This window comes from Panthera pardus, unplaced genomic scaffold (genome assembly GCF_024362965.1).
Source record: "Panthera pardus isolate Hobbes unplaced genomic scaffold, ASM2436296v1 HiC_scaffold_21, whole genome shotgun sequence".
Lineage (NCBI taxonomy): Eukaryota > Metazoa > Chordata > Mammalia > Carnivora > Felidae > Panthera > Panthera pardus.
In genome coordinates this window covers 56158456-56182797 of record NW_026526777.1, presented here as the reverse complement: position 1 = coordinate 56182797, position 24342 = coordinate 56158456, and the positions used below count along the sequence as shown (strand labels likewise).

Here is a 24342-nt window from a genome sequence, read left to right as displayed (position 1 = left end):
TTTAATAAAGGGATTATTTATGGGGCTCTGGGGTGGCTCAGTCAGTTAAGCGTCTGACTTTGGCTCAGGACATGATCTCACGGTTGGTCAGTTCGAGCCCCACATCGGGCTCTGCTGTCAGCACAGAACCTGCTTCGCATCCTCTGCCCCCCTCGCTCTCTGCCCCTCCTCCACTTGTGTCCTCTCTCTCTCTCTAAAAAATAAATAATAAACATTAAAATAATTAAAAAGGGGGCACCAGGGTGGCTCAGTTGGTTAAGCATCTGACTTTGGCTCAGGTCATGATCTCTCATTCTTGGGTTTGAGCCCCATTCCAGGTTCTACACTGACAGCTCGGAGCCTGGAGGCTGCTTTGGATTCTGTGTCTCCCTCTCTCTCTGCCCCTCGCCCGCTTGCGTTCTCTCTCTCTCTCTCTCTCTCTCTTTCTCTCTCAAAAATAGATAGACATTAACAAAAATTTTTAATTAAAAAATTAAAAAAAAATAAAGGGACTATTTAAAAAGGTAATAGGTAAGCATAGCAAAATTGCAAGGAATAGTGCATCACTCCCGGGCTTGTGACAGGATGGCACGTCACTACCCGGAGGGGTGAGGCAGTAAAGGAGGGAGCAGTTATGAGAAGTAGGACAGGATATCTGTATGAGAAGATGCCAGCCAGGAGCTATGACTTTCCACCAAAGGAAGAAGTCAGCCTATGGCATCTCCACAGGGAAGGTGCCAGGGGAATAAATACATCGGCTTATTCTCCTCCAGTCTCCTGCTGGCACCACCCATTGGCTGGACCCAACTAGAATCCAGAAGGCAAGAGAGTCCGCTGATCTCAATACAGGTCAGCCTCCAGGGTACAAAGTATGTGGGAAGGGTAAAGGGCCTATCAGAGGTACAGAAACTAAGTGAATACTTAGGAGGAAAACCATCCCCACGATAGACAGAGAGGAAGAAACAGGCTAACCTGATGAGGTGTTGTTTAGAGCAATCTAGAAGGAAAGATTTGCTGACAGAGGTGGGTAGCGAACATCAAAACAGGTTTTCATATAACTGCGTCTCTTGGAGAATCCTTAAAAGTGGGAAACCCATATCCGCCTCTACGAAACGATTTGGGCAAACTTGCACTGACTGATGAGAGGAGCCTGGGTGGCGAGGATGACTTTGAAGGGTCCTTGTAACTTGAGGATTCTGTGTTCCAGGGGGAGTGATGGAAATCAGGAAACAGGATCTCCTGCAAAATGTTCCCAGCGCTTTGAAATGGAAATTAGGCTAATTCCAATTTAGGAATCGAATTAGAGCAACCAGTCAGGGTGTTAGTGGGTTGTGCTCGTCCCTGTTTGAAGTTACAGACGGACGCTGCTTTTTCCTGGATGAAGCAGGATCCCACTCAGCCTGTTTTCATCTTTACTTAGCACCTGCTGGCTTGGAGCGGTGTCGCCCAAGCAATCAGACGGAGACATGCGCCAGGAGCTTGACCTCCTGTGTCTGCTGCCCCTCCCCCACGCCCCATGACAGCCTCTCCTGATATGGATGGACAGGGGCCGGTTTAAAATGACAGTCTCAAGTTCGTGTAGGAAGGGAAGGCTAATTCAAAGAAACGGCCAGGCAAGCTTCCTGCCTCTGTAGGAATAATTTTCATCCCCCTTCACCATGGCCCACCTGGGAGCCCATTTTGCCTTTCGATCCCGCTGGCAGAAGACCGACGACGAACTCTGTCGACATAGCATGTCCTTCATCCTTCACAGAGCCATTCGCAATGACTTCTTTCAGAGCTATCTCTACCTGCTGGAAAAAATTCCCCTGGGTAAGTGAGTCAGAGCTACTAGAGAAGGGACCAGAAAGGGGGGAACCGTGGCGAGGTCGCGCAAGAGGAGTTAGAACAAGGACTCTTTTCAGATAAAAAGAACCCATGACCAATGTCAGTGGGCTTAAATGTTTCAATGGCATTCTTTCTTGCAGGGCGCAAAGGCCGGGTGCTGCCTGGCAGGTCAGGCCTCCGCTTTGGGATTTCCACGCACCCTCAGCCACTGTGATTTGCTTCCCAGGGTGTTGGTTTGTTCACAGAAATTCAATTCCTGTGTTTTAGAGGACATTTTTAATATCTGCAAAAATCGAGACGGGGGGCAGGTTAGGTAACACAAAGGTGAGAGTATTAATGCAGTAGTATATCAACTAAGGGTCCAAAAAAAGAAAAAAAACTAAACCATAATAGAGCAAGGTGTGTGTGTGTGTGTGTGTGTGTGTGTGTGTGTGTGTGAGCCCACACTCCACACACAATCCTTTCTGGCTTCCCTGAGTCACAATAATAGAGAGCCGAAAAGGAGCAAAATTTTACTTTGGTCTTTGAATTTTAAGAAAAAAACTGGGGGCAGTGGTCTGTCTCCATTTTCGTTATTTCCTGTAGCTTTCAGGGAATTAGACAATGGGCAATAAAAAGCTTATCGGGTTTGTCTCCACTACTTTTCTCAGCCTCTGTGAAAGTGGTTACTTCAAGGAACTCTTAACAGCACTGAAGAGGAAATAACTGGCGATTAAAGAGTGAAGTGTCCCCCTTTGATTTATATTTTCCCCCAATGAAAGCAGAAACAGTATGTATCAGCCCCAGTCTGTTTTCTTAAGGCTGTCTCAAAGCCTCATTGTGCCCTTGATGTAGCCAGGCTTTCCAGACGTCGTAGGAACTAATAATTCTTTGTATTGCGTTCAAGAAACTAGATACCAGCAGCCCACGAAATTTTCTTTTCATAAATCCATTCCTGAAGGGATATTTAATTCTCGACATACAAATACATTCATCTCATACTTAGACAATGTTTCTTAAAATTTTTCCGTATTTGTAAGTTTATTTGATCCTCACAGCCATATTATGGGATAGAAAGGAAAGTAGCATTATTTTTTTCCTCCCACCTGTGCACCTCCGCTCCCCCTCTCCCCCCATCTTGTTTCTTCAAGCAGGGAAAAGAAAATCAGAGATGATGAGATCTAATCTAGACAGATCTCATCTAGATACCAAAGCAAGAACCCAAGACCAGGGTTCTTTCTGGTAGATCACACCGCCCACAAGTAATTCTTGTAGGATGTGTCATGCATCTCATTTGTATCCAACTGGAGAACACTAGAGCAGTCCATTTGGAAGGTGAGGATGTTCTGGTTGCTCCACACACCAGCAGAGCATTGCTTTTCCAGAACTAATTCTTGAGTATCTTGTGTGCACCCCATCTCGATAACGGTAGCCTGGTGGCCTTAGCTATCAAGAGAAAGATATCAGGAGAAAGATATCAATTACAATTACTAGGATACTCACTAAGGGCAGATGGCTGCCAGATTTTAAAAATAATTACTAGAGGGGCGCCTGGGTGGCTCAGTCAGTTGAGTGTCTGACTTCGGCTCAGGTCATGATCTCACTGTCCGTGGGTTCGAGCCCCGCATCGGGCTCTGTGCTCACAGCTCGGAGCCTGGAGCCTGCTTTGGATTCTGTGTCTCCCTCTCTCTCTCTGCCCCTGCCCTGCTCGTGCTCTGTCTCCCAAAAATAAATTAACATTTAAAAAAATTTAACCAAATTACTAGAGAGGAAAAGGAACACACCCCTAAAAGTAGCTGAAGGTGAATCGGAAAGGAATCTTTTCCGTATCATCTGAAAATCAGATGAAAATTGACTGGGACAAGTAGGCTATAATTTATATTTTGCCTATATCCCTTTTTTCACCCAATAGAGTCATTCTGATTTTACCTATTTTTCTCTTCTGTGAATGTGCTGATAGTCTATCAATGATTTCCAATCTCTTAGAAATTATTAATAAAAGACAAACATTTTGACAAAGTCTTCCATGCAAGCCCAAAGTTAAACAGGAAACAGTGTAAATTTTCTGCTTAGGGTTGGGGACAGGGTCTATTCTCTGCTCTATCTGCCTGGCCTCATCAGTGGCTCTAGCTCCCATGACAATAGAGACTCATTTACTTTTCCTCTTCTTTATCTATATAGTTAGCATTTACCATGGTTCTTGGCCCATAGAAAGAACTCGATCAATACCTGCTCGCAACAGATTAAGTGATCCCTTAGTAATAATCAGTTGCACATCGCTAAAGTCTTGAGTGCGACTTCTGGCACTGCTGCTGATAGAACAGTCACCAAAGTTAATGCAAATTCCTGAAGTCTCTGAACATCATTTTCCCTAAAACCACAGGGCAATCGGAAGGATTAAATGCAGTTACATATGTGAAAACAGTCAAGGCTCAATAAGGACTCGTTTTTTTTGTTTTGTTTTGTTTTTGTTTTTGTTTTTCCTTTTCCTTCCTCAGAACCAGGCCTCTTTTAATGTCACCATGTAGGTCTTCCTTAGAATAGGCGTCACCAAAGATGTTAAGCTCAGCTCGCTCTATGGGACTTCCCAAGCAGCCGCGGGTGTTAACGCTTTTTAGTCTGAACCCAAAACTAAGCCAGTAGTTCTCCCTCCCCAGCTCCACTCAGGTGTTTTAGAATTGGCTTCCTCCGCCTTTTGATGATTTCAAAACTTCACAGAAATGAAAATAAAGCCCTTAAAAAAAAAAGGTTAAGGAATGGCTACTGCAGGGTATACACAGAGAGTTTGTTGTTTAGGGTAATTATGGGAAGGATGTGGCTAACCAGACTCTTTGATTCCTTCTTTCCTTCCTCCCTCCTGCTAACTGCCTGCATTGGGTAGCCAGTCCCTTACAGCACGCTCTGCAGGGACATTCAGTCATGGGGACCTTTGCTCAAATATCCTCGGCTAGCTTCAGAAATTCATAGAAAAGCAAGAGCGTGCATCCTAAAAATCTCCAGTGAAGGCTCAGCTGTGCCACTGAATACATCCCCTCTTCAGGCAGGAGTTAAGTAACCTGCTGCGGGTCACGTGGCTTTGGGTGGTGGAGCGGGGTTCGACCCGGGCGGTCTGACTCCAAATCTGCCTTTTTTGAACCTCAAAATCCTGCTGCCTCCCAATGAAAATTGTCAAAGGTGGCTGTTTGTGCACAGATAGGAAGTAAACAGGAAAACAATTATATACATCTCCAGTTTATATACCAGGGCTCAAAGGGGCTCATGCAAGGCCTGATGGAGACGTTCCTGTAAGTTAACCAGTCAGTAATTCTTCCAGCACTATCCACCGTGTATTTCCAAGTACACAGAAGTCAATGAATATTTATTAGTTATATATTGAGCAAGAGTCTAGCACTCCCGGACTTCGTTAAAGTCTTAGTCTAACTTCACCTTTAGAACAATGGTTCCACAGAGTTCAGCAGAATCGGGGTGGGGCGGGACCTGGCCATGACCCTTCGTTTCTGTGTGATATCAAGTTACTAAATCATTCTGCGTCACCCATCACTCATCTGCAAAATGATGCGCATAATCCCAGTTTTGAGTTCTCATGGTGAGGAGTAAAAGAGAAAATGTGAAGAGATGGTAAGAAAGTGTTTAGTACAATGCCTGGTGTACTGTTCCCACAAGTTCTTAGTACCCACCCTTTACTTGACTCTTTCTAGAAGAGTAAGTCTCTGAGGAGGAAATTGATAACAATGGTCACCTTTTTGCCATCACAATTAAAAGCCAGAGTTAATAAAAACACTTCCTGTAAGACACGTGGGACTGCCAAATAAAACTCAGCGTATAACCATTGGCATTTTTCATATTGATTTCACCCCCGTGGCCGGTGTTGCTGTACAACTCCCTGAACAGTGATGCTTTGTTCAAATGTTTACTGTTCCCTTCGCAAAGCTGCAAGATTATTTTTCTCTTTAAAGAAATGGAGAACCAGATAACTCCCTTTTTTATTTAGCAGACTTTCAGATACACAGCATGAGACGGATGAGATACAGGTTTGGGATTTAAATAGACCTAGGTTTAGGGACGCCTGGGTGGCTTAGGTGGTTAAGCGTCCGACTTGGGCTCGGGTCATGATCTCGTGGTTCGGGAGTTTGAGCCCCGCGTCGTCGTGTTCTTGCTGCCTCGTGTTCTTCCATGGATAATACCATCTCTCACCTATTCAGTTAATATAAATGCTTAGCATAGGTAGGGCGTACATCCATGTGCGATCAATGATATTTACTATTTTCTTATTACATGGGTATGCCTAATTAGGAGGATAGATATCTTACAAACTATATGAAAACTGTAACTTGTGTCACTTATGTCAGCTTTTCCCTATAGCCACTCTCCATTTTGTTGAACCTGTATGTTACTCGAAGAACAAAACGCAAGACAATATTCATTTAGTCAGCGAATAGTCAAAGGACGTCTGCTATGGGTTAAGCATAATGGTAAGTCTTGGGGTGGCACAGACAAGTAAGATATCGCCTTCTCGTGAGGAATTCAGTGTAGGGAGACCCACACTGGCGGTTTTCATGGAAAGTGGAAACAGAGTGACAGAGACCCCCACACGATGCCGCACAGGTGCAGACGAGGCATGGCGACTTGCTGAATCAGCTTCTGACCCTTCCGATGATATTCTCACCAGAAATCTGTCCCCACTATCTCGGCCTGACTTCTGGCCTTCTAAAATTTGATAGTAGGTGAGGTAGGACGCTCAAGTAGAAATAGAGAGTTGGGAAGACGTCAGCCAAGTGAGTAGGGGATGTGATGTGTGGTGGGAAAAGTGTGTTGTCCCTCCCGCCCTCCCTTTTGTTACCTCATTGGTGTTAAAGCCTGAAAAGAATTAGGAAACACCGAACTCGTCTTCAGCTGAAAAGGAAACATCCCTCTAAAACTTTTTTAGGGTAGGCAGTGCATTATTTTAGAGACAAGAAACACCAGATGGCTAAGGCATTCAGGGAGCAAATCAAACCTACAGGGCCCCTCAGGGCAATTCTGAGACTTGATAATGATAACTCTAGCATTCTGGCACACCAGACCTTTGGATTCCACCAGAAATATTGATAAAGTTCTACTCCCCAGCCCTGCTGGTGAAAAAAATGGATATGAGTTCAGTTTTTTTAAGATTTCACGTACAAGTGAGATCATATGGTATTTGTCTTTCTGCGGTGATGGATTTCACTTAGCATGATACCCTCAGGGTCTATCCATGTATCCATGTTGTTTTAAATGGCAGGAATTCCTTCGTTTTTTTGGCTGAATAATATTCTATGGTACCTAGATCTTTCTCCCTCCCTCCCTCCCTCCTTTCCTTCCTTTCATTTTTATCATTAATTATTTAATAGCTAAATTGGGAAGGGCTCATCTGCAAATTTCTCTTATGGAAGGTCTTATCCTTCATAAGGGCATGTCCTAATTGGGCTTTTCTTTTTTAACTTTTCTTTTTTCTTTCTTTCTTTCTTTCTTTCTTTCTTTCTTTCTTTCGCTTATAAATAAAAGGTTAGCATGATCCAATATCCTATCACAAATCATTTCAAACTAAACGTCTAAACTTAGCCTACCCATCCTCTCAGATAAATTTTCAGTTGACAAACAGTTCTAACGTCTGGAATAAAGTCTAAACTAACTATAACCAACCATTTAGAAAAACAAAAAGGAATAGAAAGGAAATGAAAAGACAAGAAGATATTCAGCAGATGTAAGCACTTAGCTATTTACAACATTTTCCTCAGAGAGTTCATAGGATCTAGATTCTTCAGGGCAAATCAACTAGTATTCTACTTTCTTTTTTGTAACAAATAAACTATTGCAAGGTTCTTGGGAGGTCAGCCCATAAGGTAGGTCAAGAAATAAGCACCATATCATATCAAGAACGAATAGAACTATATCAAGAACTCTGTCTTAGACTACCCCAAGTTTCACAGAGATCTTGCAGTCCTACAAGAATGAGCGACAAGGTGTGTTTCTGTAGTAAAAAGGCACAGGCTGATGACTGATTACCTTATCTGAGTCAACTTGCACCATTGCAGGAGCTATCAGGAGGGGAGAACCTGGGGCTGGCCATGACACCTCATATATCGTTTTAGTGAAATGCTCCTGTCAATTAGGTGAAAATGAGAACTCAAGCCCATAACCATAAAAACCTACCTATTGAGACTGACCCCTGCTGGGCTTGGCATTCACTTGTGGTCTAAACGTTGCTGGCATAATGGACCATTCTCATTTCCAGATTAAGGTTTTTAATGGACTTCACCAACTAGTTGACTTAAGGTGATGATGAGTGTGGCTGCTTTGCTGCTTTGGTTGGATCAAGGAAACTCCTGGGCTGTGGCTCGCTTGTGATCCCGGGGAGCATGGAGCTCGGGGAAGACTATGAACTGTGATTTCCTAGCCTGGTTTTCTGAGACATACTGAAGAATTTGGAGCAGTCAAGCTATGGGGACAGTTATGCTTGATTTTTGTCATCCCTGTTGAATTTATTGAGCCACCTGCTGTTTACACAGCACTTTACCAAGTGCTAGAGAAGGGAGATTGGTGTAGGTGAGTGGTTCCCAATGTTCTCAACATGAAGACTCTCCTTTTAATGTTGTATTTCCCCAGTCGGTTGCTAATATGTGTATAAGATGGCAAAAAGCATCTATATATTTAATACTTTTAGAAGATATTTTAAAAACAATCAATGTGTAATAGTATATATGGGAGATATAGTATATAATATTGTTAGTCTCTAGAAATGATGTAGATCGAACTGATTCTTATATCCCTTTCAGTAAGTTCATGACCATTAAAAGATCCAAACAGTGGCTCCAAAGTCTTTGAGTTGGAAAATACTGATGTAACTCCATAGATGGAATGTATTATGATGGAATATTTTAATATAAGTGGTGTTTGTTGGATTTTTAACTTCTAAAATCACAATTTGGGACTATGTCATTGTTATTTAATCCAGAGACAAATAGTACATTAGTCCAATTTCACAATCTTGGTGTTACCTGAAGAAAAATGATTTCTAGTGAACGTTAAATAGACTCTCTTTTCTCTCTTATTGTGTCTTTTCTTTCTACTGGCAATTATGTCTATTTTGGTTTGCTTTACATCCTGATCAGAACATATTGTACTGTTGTGTATTTTGCTTGGAGTTTCCACCTATCTTTTATTTGTGATGGTTGAGATTAAAAATATGTCTTATTTAGAATATCACTAATGTCTCCTTGCTTCTTATCTACTCTATTGCCCAGAATCCAATTCATTCTACTTCTGGATGAACTTATGTTTCTGAGGCCTATAGTTTCTGTTGTAATAAAAACTTTCTAGATCTGATAAGTATCTGTCATTTGGGAATTTGTTTTCTTTGGATTCTTGGATTACTTTCATTGTCTTTTAACATGTATCTTCTCTTGATTTGAACGCTCATTGGGCTGGAATATTGCTTCAACAAACTTCTGAAGAATGAATCCATGGTAGGTAAATATTCTTTCACAGTTTGATGGGGTATTAAGTTTTAGCTTCAAAATACTTTTCCCTAAGAATGTTGATGGCGTTGCTTCTTTGTTTTTAAAGATTTTATTTGTAAGTAATCTCTTCACCCAACATAGGACTTGAACTCGCAATCGTGAGATCAAGAGCCACATGATCTACTGGCTGAGCCAGACAGGTGCCCCTGTTTTCTAGTGTTTCTAATGAGACTTGTGTTATAAGCCTGACTCTAGTCCTTTGAGTATAGAGTTACCAGATAAAATATAAAACTCCAAATAAATTTGAATTTCAAATAATCAAAAAATAATCTTTAGTGTAAGTATGTCTCATGTGATATGCAACATTTCAAGTATATTTATACTATGAAATTGTTTGTTTAACTGAAATTAAAAGCTAATTGTGTGTCTCATATTTTTATTTGCTAAATCTGGCAACCCTTGAGGGTCAACCACCTTTTCCCCTCTAAATAACTTTAGAATCTTCTAATTCTTACTCTTTGCATTTTGAAATTTCCTAAGGATTTGTGTAAATGTGGCATTTATTTAATTATTATTATTTTTCTATATCCATGCTGCTCAGAACTTGTTCGATCCTACAATCACTTTTAGCTCTGGGAAATTTTCTTCTATTATTTCTTTGATAATTTTCTTCCTTCTGTTTCTCTGTTCTTAAAAATCCTAATTGGTTTGATGTTTGAGCCTCCTGAATTAAGTCTTTATGGCTCTAATCTTTTTACTTCTGTTTTCCACATCTGTCTTTTTGTTTCTGTCCTGACAAATTTACTCAAAGTTGTATTCCAAAGTTTTTGGTAATCAAAACTTTAATTTCTAAGAAGTCTTTATTATTCGTTGAATTATCGCTTTCTTGGCATCTTATCATTGATTTATGGATGCACCAGTTCTCATATCTCTCCAAGGATATGTGAATTTTCTGTTTAGTTTTGGTCCAAATTCTCATCCATTTCTTGAGTTAGTTCTATTTCCTTTGGGGTCATTTCTGATTGTTTATCTCTATTTTTTCTTTCAGACTGCCACTTTACCCCCATGTGTTTGGAAATCATTGTTCATCCACAGTTAGGAATAAAGAACAGGGTCAATGATTCTAGGTAATGGAGAATGTTTCTTCTGGTATATATGTCTTTAGTAGATCTTACTAAAGTCTCACCTGTGTGAGCAGATGTGATGCTTAGAGTCCTCTCTATGACAAAATAAGTGGTATTCCAGGATCCTATACTAACTGGTTTAGGTCTCCTTAGGCGATTAATTAAAAAAAATTTTTTTTTAAAGAGAAGATACTTCCCTGCCCAGGATTACAGTTGTGCTATCAGTTGCTTTTGGGAGGGTGCATTTGTCCTTTCACTGGTTTTTTTTTATTAACTCTTATTTCCTTTTGCAACTATCTGAGGCTGCAAATTTTTTAGCTTTGTTCCATCTGCTTTTTTGTCTTCCAGACATTTGTTGAAGTCATGAATCCGTCGGTGGCCCCCCCTCTCATTTTCTTCAGTTACGTGTTGAGGTTATTAAAACAATTTGGGGGGAATATGGGGAAGGAGGAAAGACAAATGCATTCAGTTTACATTCTTGAACGAGAAATTCCTTCCTTTCATTCACTCTCTACCATTTCCTCCTGAATGTCCTCTAATATGGCAACCCTTTTGTATTTTACACCTGAAGAGGTATAAAATGCTATTTTATACCTGAAGAGGTGTATTTTCACCTACAAAGATCACTTAAATGCATGCAAATTTGCCTCTCAGAAGTTGGAACATATGTTTTTCAAAAAATAAATGTGTTAAAATAATACCTCATGCAGTGTCTAAAATAATGAAGTGACATAGTATATGAGAATGTGCCTAGCACACTGCCTGCTACGGAAGAGTTGCTCAATAAATATACATTTTAAAATAAACATAACATAAATAAATAAAATAATAAATAAAATAAATAAATAAAATAAATAAATAAAAATAAAATAAACATTTTTTAATTATTTTATTTTCAGAAGATAGAGCTTAAGCACATTTTCTGTAATGTTGATACAAAGAGATATTTCAGTGTGAGTTGCTTAAAAAAGAGGTGAAAAATAGCTACCCCAAATGTACTTTGTGATTAGAAGTAAAGATTAACAGTTAAATCCTCATAAAACACTTGGAGCTCAAAGATAAAACTCACTGTGAAACTTGTGACATGCTGTGGTTTTTTTTTAAGTTTATTTTGAGAGAGAGAGCACAGGAGGGGCAGAGAGAGAGGGAGAGTGAGAATCCCAAGCAGTCTCCACACTCCGCAAGGAGCCCATAGTGGGGCTTGAGCCCATGAACCATGACCTGAGATCATGACCTGAGCCAAAAATCAAGACTCGGAAGCTTAACCCACTGAGTCACCCAGGCGTCCTTGTGACATTCTTTATTCTACGATAATAAATACTGCCAAACTTAAAAAATATATACAGTAATAAGCTACAGTTTCATTAAACTATAGGGTCATTAAGTCATGAAAATGCCACAGTGCATGAGCTACCCAAAGATCAGAGGGGTTAAGAAGTTTTCTCAAGGCTACATATCGAGTAAGTCACTGAGCCAGAACTCAGACCCAGATCTTCTGACTGTGCCCTTTCCTCCACATGACAAATGGGCAGGCTTCTGAGAAACAATTCCATGTGTGATAAGATTGAACTTGTTCTGTCATATACATATTGATAAATATTAATATTTCATTTGCAGTGAAATTGTATGCTTTAACAAGTCAAATCATCAATGGGGAGATGCAGTTCTATGCCAGAGCTAAACTTTTCTATCAAGAAGTACCAGCTACAGAAGAGGGTATGATGGGAAATTTCATTGAACTGTCCATCCCAGATATCCAGGCTTCTCGGGACTTTCTTCAGAAGTTTGTTGGGGTGAGTTATGCAACTGCAGCTTGATGAGGAAGCAAAGTCCTCACAAACATTGAGCTCACATGCTTCTGTGTGGTCATTTAAGTCGTATTAAAGCCATATGGCTCAGCCAAGAGTTGAGCCCGAAAGCCTCTTTTAAAATGTTCAGAAGGGATGGGTCGCATCAAACCACTGGCTTATCCCCCTTGGCCTTTCACCATCCTATAGCCTCAGCTAATCTCTCATGCTTCAGGGGAAAGGGAACTAGCAGTGCTAATACTACGATTGGGGGATTAAGAAGACATCTCTTTTATAGTCTTCCAGATGAAACCGTTCACACCCAGATGACTGATGAGAGATCATGCCATTTGGGATCTTGGGGCGATTTACTGATTTCCTGCAATACAAATGCAATATAGTAAGGAAGTGCATGCCTATGTTTGGCTTGAAAATGAGAAGTACAGTAGAATCTCTTTATATTATTTAATACGTCGTTCAGACTTCGCCTTGAAAGCATGTGGTCTCTTTGTAGCCCCGGGGTTGGGTGAAACTGCTTCCTCACTTCCCTGTCAGATGGAGACAAGACAGTAGAGGGTAGGGACAATAATCTTCAGCTCTATAGTCATTAGGTTCTTCTATTTAATGTACAAGCAACCTTGGAATGGTTCCTTAAATGCTGTAAGCTTCAGTTTTCTCACCTGTGACTAGGGCATTAACCATCGAACCTACCTCAGAGGATAATACGAAGATCCAATGAGCCAATGTGCAAAGCAATGTGCTTGCTTTGTTGTGCATAATTATTACCCAATAAATCTAATTTATTGCTACTACTAATAATAACAGGCTTTGGGGTGCCTGGGTGGCTTAGTCAGTTAAGCGTCTGACTTCGGCTCAGGTCATGATCTCACGGTCCGTGAGTTCGAGCCCTGCATGGGGCTCTGTGCTGACGGCTCGGAGCCTGGAGACCGTTTCCGATTCTGTGTCTCCCTCTCTCTCTGCCCCTCCCCTGCTCATGCTCTGTCCCTATCTCTGTCTCTCTCTCAAAAAAAAATAAACATTAAAAAATTAAAAAAAGTAATAACAGGATTTCATAAAATGCATCCATTAGAGTTTCAGGAACTTCATTTAGTTGCTAGAATAGATTTAATAAAGCTGCCGACACCACAAAGCTGTTGTTGGTCCTACTGAAGACAAAGTCCTAACTGGCAACCAGGTTTCGTTCCAATTCATTTGGAAGTCATCTGTTTGAAATTTGGAGCCCATTGTATCCTGATAAGGGAAGCATTATCAATATTATAAATATCTGAGTTAGGTTTTCAAGTGCACTATCAAGAATATCCCTAGTGTTGAGGTGAGGTTCACTTCACATCCAACCTCCGTGGAGCACCAAGTGTCTGAGCAGAGAAGTTAAATCAGGATGGAGCATCCATCGGGGCCGACGTGTCTGAACATCAGCTGTGGCCACGAAGGACCATGAAGCTGGATATGACGTCCATGAATGTTTGTAGGTCAGGATAACCCGGAGTATTTCGAAATCAGTATCACTGACTGATTTCACGGAGTGCTTTTCCTGCAATAGTCCCTCTGCTAAGCACTTTAGAAGTATCGTCTTGATTACCTTTCAAAAGGATTCTAGAAGGTAAGTACTATTATCATCCGTATTTTTTACAGTTGTAGAAACCGAGGTTTGGAGACGTTAGCTAAGTCGTCAAGGTTATGCAGCCGGTAAGAGACAGAGCAGGGACTGAAGTCCAGCCAGGCCTGTCTGACACCAGACTCTCTACTCTTAACCGTGACATATTTTTTCCATTTGTGTCATGAAGCAGAAAAATCCTTGGGGTGTGTGTGTGTGTGTGTGTGTGTGTGTGTACCACAGACCTCAATTCTCCTCCGGCCTGGCCGAAAGCTCTCCCTTCTGCCTGCCTCGTGGTGAGGCTGACTTTGATCCCAGTGCATTTCAGAAGCTTAGTTAGTAATCCAGCTGTCTTGTCACTCCATGTGGAGTGCCAAGCTGACCACAGGGATGCTGGGCAGACAGAGCCCATACAACGCCCATGGACCTGGGAAAGGAAACAGCCTTGTGCTCGCATATTTGTGTTGGAAAAGAGGAGCCTGCTCTTTTCAAACAAATATAAGGAGTCCTTCTTAGGAGACAAGGCTCATTGTGAAACCGTGACCTCTGAGTATAAACAGTCTTTTTAAAGAAATGATATTTTTGTACTTTGACCTCAATAATCTGCTAAATTAGTATCCAGGTCAAGATACAAGGAGTTATGGAATATGAGTATCTGACATGATTTATCCTTATGTCAACTGGGAAAAGGCAGATTGTTTAATTTAAAGTTTTGCTTTCCTTTCAACACTTAGTGACACGGGACAGCGAGTTGTTTAAACTTGCTGCGTTTATGTTTACTTTAGCAAATAAACAAATGATACCAAGGTGATGTCAATGGCACAGCTGATAACGGTCCTCATTTTAGCTTTCTAGTGGGGGAAAGTGGCAATTTGTAAAAAGTAATCAGTATTTGATGGTATTTATCTATTGACATTTCTCAGAGATTGGATGATTAAAAACTCTGGGTCTCACTTGTTATATTTCACGGTTTCTATACAGTGGCATTCAGCACTTCCTTTTGAGTTTTAAATCCCACAGGAATGAACTTACAATGATGTCCTTGAAAACAAAACATGTAGGCAGGATCAAAACTAAAACCAAATTCCCAAGAGTATTTTACTATTTTATATGAATCCATAAGTGTGAAGACAATACCATAAATGAGAATGAAATTAACAAAACATCTTGCTTTGAAATCACACCTTGTATATAGGTCCAGTCACATTCATGGAAGGACATCAGATTTCAATACAGGCAGCCTTGGTGTCCAGGAGGCAGGAGATGTCCCTGAGAATGGTCTTAAAAATTTTTTTTTTAATGTCTGTTTATTTCTGAGACAGAGACAGAGCACGAGTGGGGGAGGGGCAGAGAGAGAGGGAGACACAGAATCCGAAGCAGGCTCCAGGCTCTGAGCTGTCAGCACAGAGCCCGACGCGGGGCTCGAACTCACGGACCGTGAGATCATGACCTGAGCCGAAGTCGGACGCTTAACCGACTGAGCCACCCAGGCGCCCCGAGAATGGGCTTTAAATACCCCTTCCCATACGAGCTGCATGTGAAAGAGAGAAAGAATATGGGAGGCAGTGGCAGCCATATGCAGTGAAATATAATAAATACAACTAAGCCACAGTGGTGAGAGGTGAGCAGTACACACAATTTGGGTGAAAGGTACCTTTCTGTATTTGTAAATGACCATTGTTTCGAAAGTAATTATAGTCAAATATCGCACGTCTCCGTTGGTGAAAAATATAAATCAGAGAGTGAGAATTTTCAAGGGAATTCTATTTCAAACATTTCCCCTCTCTGAGCCTCAATTTCTTGGTATAAAAAAGTAGGGAAATTAGACAGGAGTGCTTTAAGCACTCTAGGGTTTTGCTGAGATCCTTCAAGGTCCTACTGGGAGAATGACAGGAAGGGCGAGCGGGTGAGGCTCTGCCTCACTTTAACAAGAGCAGCTTCAGGTTTATTTGTTCAATGAGAAAAAGGAGGTCAGCGATTTTAATCTGACATCTCTGGCATAGGTCTCCGAGCCCTCTTTGCTTTATCCTTCTATGGTTCTAATTCTAAGGCCACTTGCTACAATAATGTGAGCAACATGATCTGTACAGACTTTAAGGCCAAGTAATGGTAAGAAAAATTTGTAGTAATCTCTGAGTATACACGTTTCTACTAAGATCATTTCGACAGCTTACAATAACGTTCCTATACTTATCCCACCCATCGTGTTTATGTTGTGGATTTACTTAAGGGATGTTTTCTTTATGGCGCTCACAGCATAAGCCTTTAGCCTAGGTCTTCTTTTTCTCTGAATGAGTTTAGTTTACGTTATAATATCTGAATGAGGGAGGTGGCATCGTGTAAGTGGAAATGGCAAATACATGGTATGGGTACCACCATGTCCCCCTTCCCATACTCAAGGGGGACATCACTAGTCAATCACAGAGCTCTTTCCTGCTCAGTCTCGGTGAAGCCTTAAAATATTTTTCAACGTAGCAGCGGACAGATACTATCAAGGGAATCTGAGTTGGCGCTTGAGGGGACGGCTCTAAGGTAGAACTGCCTTTGGATTCACACAGTTCCCTGTTCAAGTTCTAGGTCTGCCATTAGCTGTGGAAACCCAAGATTCCTCAGCTTCAAACTGGGGGGTAATCATTATCTTGTGGAGTTGTTTTGATGTTAGTTATTACAGATGCAAAGAGCTTCTATATATAAGCACATGATAAATCATGCTTATTATGATTCCATTTAAAAAGAAGCCAAAATGTCTTCACTTTTTGTTCTTCACTGTGCCTTTATTGCTGTACAGAAGGCCCTTTGAGTGGACTAGAAAGCAGCATTTCTGATGTTTCCTTCTGCTCAAATCTTTTCTTAAATCCTTAGTTCCTGAGAAAACAAGAGTAGGCTTTCTCCTTAAGATCTTGATTGGCAAGATCTTATTATTATAATTTCTAGCACAAAATCTATTTAGCAGTCATCCCAATTATGGACAAATAATTTAGACCAGATAATATAGAGAGGCCAAATAATATATATCTCAGAGTTTCAGCTGGCCATATATATATATATATATATATATATATGCATATGTGCAGCTGACCATATATATATATGCATATGTGCATATGAATATACTACTTTACAGAAGCAAGTTTGAGAAAGTTTTCATTGGCTGATTTCCTCCTCCACCATCTATCCATCCTTCACCTCCGGTTAATTTAGTGTACAGACCTACTTTATTTTTATTACTTTTTTAAAGTTGATTTTTTATTTTTCTATCTTGAGAAAGAGGGGGGTGGTTAGAGAGAAAGGGAGAGAGAGAATCCCAAGCAGGCTCTGCACCATCAGCACAGAACCCCATGCAGGGCTCGATCTCATGAACCATGAGATCATGACCTGAGCCAAGATAAAAAGTTGGACGCTCGACTGACTGAGCCACCCAGGGTCCCCGAGACCTACTTTATAAAAACAATTTTAGGGGGTTTTGTGCACAGTACATCATACAGTTTCTCTTACAAAGGCAGGAAACAATTTCTAACATTAAAAGAGATAAGGAGACTTTGCCACAAACACCTTCTATCCATGTGAATGTGCTGTGTGCCATAGGGGTGGGTTTGAAGTAAAATTCTGTCTGTAAGGTTTTCTGCCTTCGCTTCATTTCACTTCACCTCTCCTCTCTCCCTTCCCTTCCCTTCCCTTCCCTTCCCTTCCCTTCCCTTCCCTCCCCTTCCCTCCCCTCCCCTTCCCTTCCCTTCCCTCCCCTTCCCTTCCTTCCCCTTTCCTCCCCTCCCTTCCTCTCTCCCCTCTCCTCCCTGTCCTTTCCCCTTTTCTTTCTTTCCTCTTTCTTTCTTTCTTTCTTTCTTTCTTTCTTTCTTTCTTTCTCTCTTTCACAAAGCAATAAGCTACCATGCACGTCCATTTAGCTGTGGGCTTGACCCAAATTTACAGTTAATAACATTCTACTTTATAGGGCTTTCTGTGACCCATTTCTTAGAGGAAATTACTGAGTTTTTAGACCTAAAACATTATTTTCTAAAATCTTACTTTGTAATTCTTTTCAAGACCTCTATTTGGATAAAACAAAGAAAGTAAAAACTAGCAGTGTTGGCTATTTCTTGAAAGAGGCCATTGGATGTTCTATAACTTGTTCGTGGTAGTCGGTACGTGCCTGGATGCATTGAATGGTACACTTAAAATGGTACATTTTATTATATGAAAATTGACCTAAATAAAGTTGGTTCAAAGAGGTAACCGGAGTATCCTAACCGGAGACTCAGGGTACGTGTCTGTACTCGAAGCATCCCACAAGGTCCCTTTCTGCAGGGCCCCGGGAGAGCTGGGACAGACTGTGCCTTGGATTGTGGCTCTGGAATAGGAAGGGTCAGCAAGCATGTCTTGTTGCCGGTTTTCAAAAGCGTGGAACTGGTGGACATGATGGAATCGTTCCTCGTCGAAGCCCAGAACTACCTGCAGGTCAACGGGGACAAGGTAGAAAGCTACCACTGCTACAGCCTGCAGGAATTTGCACCCCCACTGGGGAGATATGATGTCATCTGGATTCAGTGGGTCTCTGGTCAGTCCTGCATGGCATGGCGTCTGCCTTTGCCCCCTTCCGAGAGAGAGAGAGAGAGAGAGAGAGAGAGGAGACAATACTTGGGGCTAATTTGAGGATTTGCGGAGAGGGAGCAAGGACGTTCGGGGAGATGTAGTTGTAGTTGTGCTAAGGATAGTTAGGCAGCCTTAGGCGTCATGGAAACTCCCCCCGCAGCTCTGGTCCTCCCACCGTCTCCCCCTAACATCCTCTGTCACGAGCCTGAAAATTCCCGTCCTTGGAGATGGAGTGCCTTTGGACCAACCTAACCCTGCAAAGAAAACCAAATGCTTGAAAAACTTGAAAAAGTGGGGTCAAAAAGAGTTTATCCCCATGTAGGGGCAAAACCAGACTTCCTTAGATTTAAATTCCCAGGAAGCGAGACAGCAGTGAGTTAGATATTGGTCTCAGTGTGTGTGTCTAGGGGACAGACCCACAGACAGAGCAGTAATGACAAAGTTGGGTTGTCTGGGGACGATGGCGGGGATTCATGGGAAAGGCAATAGTTTATTTCGGGCCTATGAGGTAGATAGAACAGGTAGCATAATATCTAGTTTATAGATGGGACACTGAGCCTCCTCAGAGAGGATACCTATCCTCCTATGAAGCCTCCCACAACCAGAACAATTCAGGCTATTAAATAATTCATGAATGAGTGAACCAATGGTCTCCTGATTCTTAGCCTTGTGATCTTTCCTACCTTCCTACTCCCCTCCCTCCCCACCCCCCACCATTCCATCCTGTTTCCCCATCTACTTGGCCTCACCTGTAGGGTACCTGACCGACAAAGACCTTCTTGTGTTTCTTTCCCGGTGCCGAGCTGGCCTGAAGGAAAACGGTGTCATCATACTGAAGGACAACGTGGCTCGGGAGGGCTGTATCTTCGATCTCTCGGACAGCAGTGTGACTCGGGACATGGACATCCTCCGGAGCCTCATTAGGAAGAGCGGGCTGGTGGTGCTGGGCCAGAAGAAGCAGGATGGCTTTCCAGAACAGTGCATCCCGGTGTGGATGTTCGCACTGCACAGTGATGGACAGTCCTGACCAGCAGGTGGGAATGGGGTTGGACTGCACAGGGGCGCTTTGGGACAGAAGTATGCTCCTCATAATTCATGGCGGGGTGTGGCGGGATGGAGAGAAGGGATCCAATGCATGTCTGGAAATGCTCAATGTAGTATGTACAAGTTTCCACTAATTTTATAAGTACGTGCACACATTCGGTGGATTTCCCGGCAGATAAATGGAGTGAAACATCAGGAAAACTGCTTTAAGAGACTGCCGTATACACCCAAACTGTACATTGTACACAAAACTGCCCTGGTCCCTGAAGATTTGCATTATGGAGTATTCCGGGATGGATGCGGTAAAGTCTAGGCCCCCCTTGCTCTGCCCTCATGTTAGATGCATTCTATTCCCTTCCTCTCCGGGACGACTATTTCTCCTAGAAGTAAAAGCTCCCCCTAATTAAGAAAGGCACGGGTCAAAATAATCTTATGAAAACAAACCCATTGCTTAATCTTGTCTTTAGCTTTTCTCTTCAGAAAAAGTATATATGGTTTCGCTTTCTATTTGGGGTCAGTTTCACCACCCAGTGATGTAATATGGGTGTAATTTGATAAAAGCCTGCATTTCAGTGATGAGGAAGTGTCTCGTTTCAGGAGAAAATGTTGTACCGTTGAAATTTCAGCTGTGAACAGATAAGTAAATGTCATTGATAATCTAATTTTAGCCACTGGCCTCCAACACCGCTTGCCTCATCGCGTCTGGCCCCGTTGCTTTCATTGATGTGAATGTACGTTGGGAAGAGAAGGGAAATGATAAACCTGAAAACTGAACTAATGGGATTAATTTAAGGCATTGGTTTAATTAAAAATAATCTAACACCATTCAAGCACAGCATTTCATTTTTATTATCAGAATGTTTAAATGTCACTGTTCCTATCTTCGAAGCATTCCAATATCTTCATGTTGAGGCATATATTTGTATATTGACATATATTGTGTTTTGAGACAGTCTTGTGCGAAATGCAACACATCAGTTTAATTAAAGAAGGTCTACCGCATGGATATGCTGTAACCATAAAAATCATGTTTGTAAGTCAGAGTTCTAACTTAGGAGGAAAACAATCATTATGAAGCATTTGCTACCTCATTATAGGATTACCTTGGTGGTTTCATTTATGTCCTGGGAAGTGATTTACTTTGCTTCTGGAATCTTCTAACTGTTGTTACTCACCATGCTCTAGGGTAACACGACAGAATGTCAGTAGAGCCACTGGAGAACAAGCCTAAGACCAGAACTAAATCAAATGGTGAACCATTGCCAACCAGACCGCATATGGCTAAACATGGGCATTCACGTTTTAATCCTCTGTGCCTTGGGACAAATTAGCCAAATCATCTTTTTAGGCCCGCCCGTTCCAGAAATTTTCTGTTTCTTTTACACCAGCACCCTTAATTCTCTTATCTCTTGGCTTTCTGCTTTGCCAATACTCAAATGGTAGTTGACAAGTTATCAATATTCTCTGCCCCTGGGTTCTTGAGCTTGGGAGGAAATAACATGGAAATAATATGGAAATAATGTGGATGTGGAAATTTGCTCTTTAACTCAGATGAGTCTTGAAGATTGACCAGCAGTCCCTTTCTCTTCCTAAGTCAAGTCACTTTCCAATTCTTTTCAGACAGTTTTTCTTAATGTGTATTTATTTTGAGAGAGAGAGAGAGGGAGAGAGACACAGAGCATGAGTCAGGGAGGGGAAGAAAGAGAGGGAGACACAGAATCCGAAGCCGGCTCCAGGCTCTGAGCTTTCAGCACAGAGCCTGACGCAGGGCTCGAACTCACCAACCACGAGATCAGGACCTGAGCCGAAGTCAGATGCTCAACCGACTGAACCTCCCAGGCACCCCTTTTTCAGACAGTTTTCAGATCTTTACTGATTTACACAATTTCTCAACTCCATAACTACCCTTAATTTAATTGACAAAGTAGAAGTTGGGGTGTAAATTGCATCAATATCCACCCCGCCCCCCCCGCCCCCCCCCCCCCCCCCCCCCCGCAAATAACAAGTACAAGGTAAAGGGAAGGGTGGTTGGAGAGGAGAGATCATTGGAGCCAGACTACGCTGCCTAATGGGTTGTGTTAAGGTTTGGACATGTTATTTAAACAACAAGAGAATGTTCTGGAGGGTTTAAGTAAGGGATTGATTTTCCTAGTCCTGGGAGTAGAGGTGTAGATCATGTAGAAGGAAGCTATTTAGAGTGGCAGCCATCTTTAATCTAACGCAACAAGCCAAACTCACTGTTGATGTTCATCGACATATCTGTGTTGCGGTGCAAGTAGCAGCCTCTGTTAGTCCCCTAATTCTGTCCCTAGTCCAACCGCCTCAGAATCACACGGGAAGATTTTATAAAACAGAGATTGACAGGCTCCATTCCCATGAGGATCCAGTTCGAAAAAGTGGGCTCAGATTATCTGTATTTCTATAAGCTCTTAAAGTGATTCTGATCATTAGTTTTGTTTGAGAATACTGACGGGAAAAGGGGTGTGGAGCTGAGCTGTTCAGAGCCACAGGAAGATTAGGTAGAGAAGGCGGGCGTAGGGGCCAGTTTCAGGGGAGTAGCTACAGAGCGAAATCCATTCTCCGCACTGATGCCAGTCTTTCTGAAATATAAACCTGACCGTGTCATGTGTAAGCTTTCGGTGACTCCCCGTCACTGATAGCATGAATCCTCATCTCCTTAGAATGACATATAAAGCCTTTTGTGATCTAGCCCTGCCTTCCCTCGGCAGCCTCAGATTTGCCACATCGCCTGCACCTGTACTTAACTACTTGCGTTCCCTAAAGTTGGTATGATTCGTAGCTCACAGCATTTATAGATATTACCTCCTTAGTACAGAACATCTCTCATTCTTTTTCATCTGGCACAGACTGCTTAGACGTTGCTGAGTCTAGGAGAGCTTCCCTCGGCCCCTAGGTGCTGGGTTAGGTGCCCTCATTCCGTGCTACCCTCACACTCCCTGCTTAACATATCACAGCTCTAATCATGTGGCATTCTAATCAAGTCTCCTTGCTATTTTCTCTGTTAAATTCTGCGCCCTTTAATGGAGCATTCATGGTTAGAGTCTCAGTCACAGGTGTAAGCCCTAGTACAGCTGAAACCCAAGTTTTTGTTGAACTTATAAAAGGTGACGTTCCGAGCAAAAAGACTCAGGGGAAGTCTACGTCTCTGGCTTCAAACGTAAATCAGAGCAAAGCAGCAGGAAAAAAACCACAAGGGTTTCTGCAGTTGTACGAGCACTGGGATGTGCAAGACTGGTCAAAACCGTGATCCAACAATGCAAGCTCACCAGGACCGGGAAACGCACAGAAACAAGAAGGCAGTGACTTCAGGGATCGAGCATCTGGGAGGAGACTGCAGCAAGAAAATTGAGTTCTGCCTAATTAGGAAATCTCTTCTTTTAAATTTTCTTTTTTTTTTAACATTTATTTATTTTTGAGACAGAGAGAGACAAAGCATGAACAGGGGAGGGGCAGAGGGAGAGGGAGACACAGAATCGGAAGCAGGCTCCAGGCTCTGAGCCATCAGCCCAGAGCCCGACGCGGGGCTCGAACTCGCGGACCGCGAGATCGTGACCTGAGCTGAAGTCGGACACCCAACCGACTGAGCCACCCAGGTGCCCCGGAAATTTCTTCTTTTAATAGGAGCCAACCCAAGGGCATGGCCAACCCAAAGCCCATCGTTGCATCAGGTGAGAGGGTGGATTTCGTACGAGAGAAATATTAAAATTATGGGTAGGTCGTAAGAAAGCAACGCCTAAAATCCTCACCCGTTTCCTGCTAAGCAAAAGCCCAAAGAAACAAACTGGATTGTAGATATAGTTAATCCTTCTGTGAACGTCGAAGGCAAGTAGAAAGTGCTCACCTGTGCTTCCCAGATGAATTAATTGCAAACATGCCCGCACTTCTACGTGAACCCTGGAGGACCCTTGGCTCGTAGGATGATTCACGAATGAGTGTGATCTTCACCCACCTCCTCTTCCAAGAACCTGAGCCACCACTGCTAAGCCCCAGCATAGGAGCACGCCGAGTCTTAAAGGGTCAGTAGTCTTATAGATGTGGGACCATCATAAAAATATAAAACAAAATGCATAAGGTCATCCGTGTGAAAGATGATCTGCTTTGTATTATGGACACATTTTGGCCTGATCCTGGTTTTTTTTTTTTCTCTCTCTCTCTCTACTGTTTCCTGAAACCGGCCTGTTTTGAGTGATGTGTTAGGGAGAAGACCTGTGTCAGATATATTCGGCTGCCTGTCATGAATAATTAAATCCAGCTGTGTTATGCTTTCCTTCGTTCCAGCTGACTCTTTGATGCTCTGGTGTCCATGCCAGGAAACTACCTCTTAGGATCGTCAGAGGCCAGTGTTTTTGCAGAGGTCAATGCAAGCTAATTAAGCAAATATGTGAAAAAGAGTTTTAAAGGATCTCAATTAGCGGTGTGTGTGTATAGATGTATCGAGAGTGGGGTATGGGGAGAGACCTTTCAAATACTGGCTCGTGGAGTGAGTGACTTGGTGACAGAGAACCACGCATATGTGGCACCTTTGTAGGTTCATTACGTTGGCATGACTGACCTTTTGCTACGTGACAGGCAAACAAACATACAGCAAATGTCCAAGAAGATCATGGTGTTGTGATAGGAAAGGCGGTTACCTACATAGTAATGAGTCAGGACAAAAAGGACTATAAGAATAACACGGAAAAAGAATTAAAGTAATATAGAGACTTGAGTGACCCACTACATCTCTGGGATTTGAGGGATGCCACACGGATTCCATTCATCCCACCTTTTGGGAATGCCTCCTATGTGTCATCCATGGCTCTAGGGTCTCAGGATACACCAGGGAATAAAATCCAAAGTTCCCTGGCCTCGTGGAGCTTGTATTCCAGGAAGGTTAGGGATGCAGTAAATGTAAATTAGTA

At 42.3% G+C, this 24342-nt stretch overlaps 1 protein-coding gene across 1 annotated transcript; it reads left to right on the top strand.

The window, feature by feature from the left end:
* The first annotated feature begins 1349 nt into the window (after positions 1-1349).
* On the top strand, positions 1350-19466 carry NTMT2 (N-terminal Xaa-Pro-Lys N-methyltransferase 2). Its single transcript, XM_019424507.2, has 4 exons — positions 1350-1791; positions 12005-12180; positions 18092-18341; positions 19132-19466. The coding sequence occupies exons 1-4, from the start codon at positions 1638-1640 to the stop codon at positions 19401-19403; spliced, it is 852 nt and encodes a 283-aa protein (XP_019280052.2). The 5' UTR covers positions 1350-1637; the 3' UTR covers positions 19404-19466.
* Positions 19467-24342: the final 4876 nt, after the last annotated feature.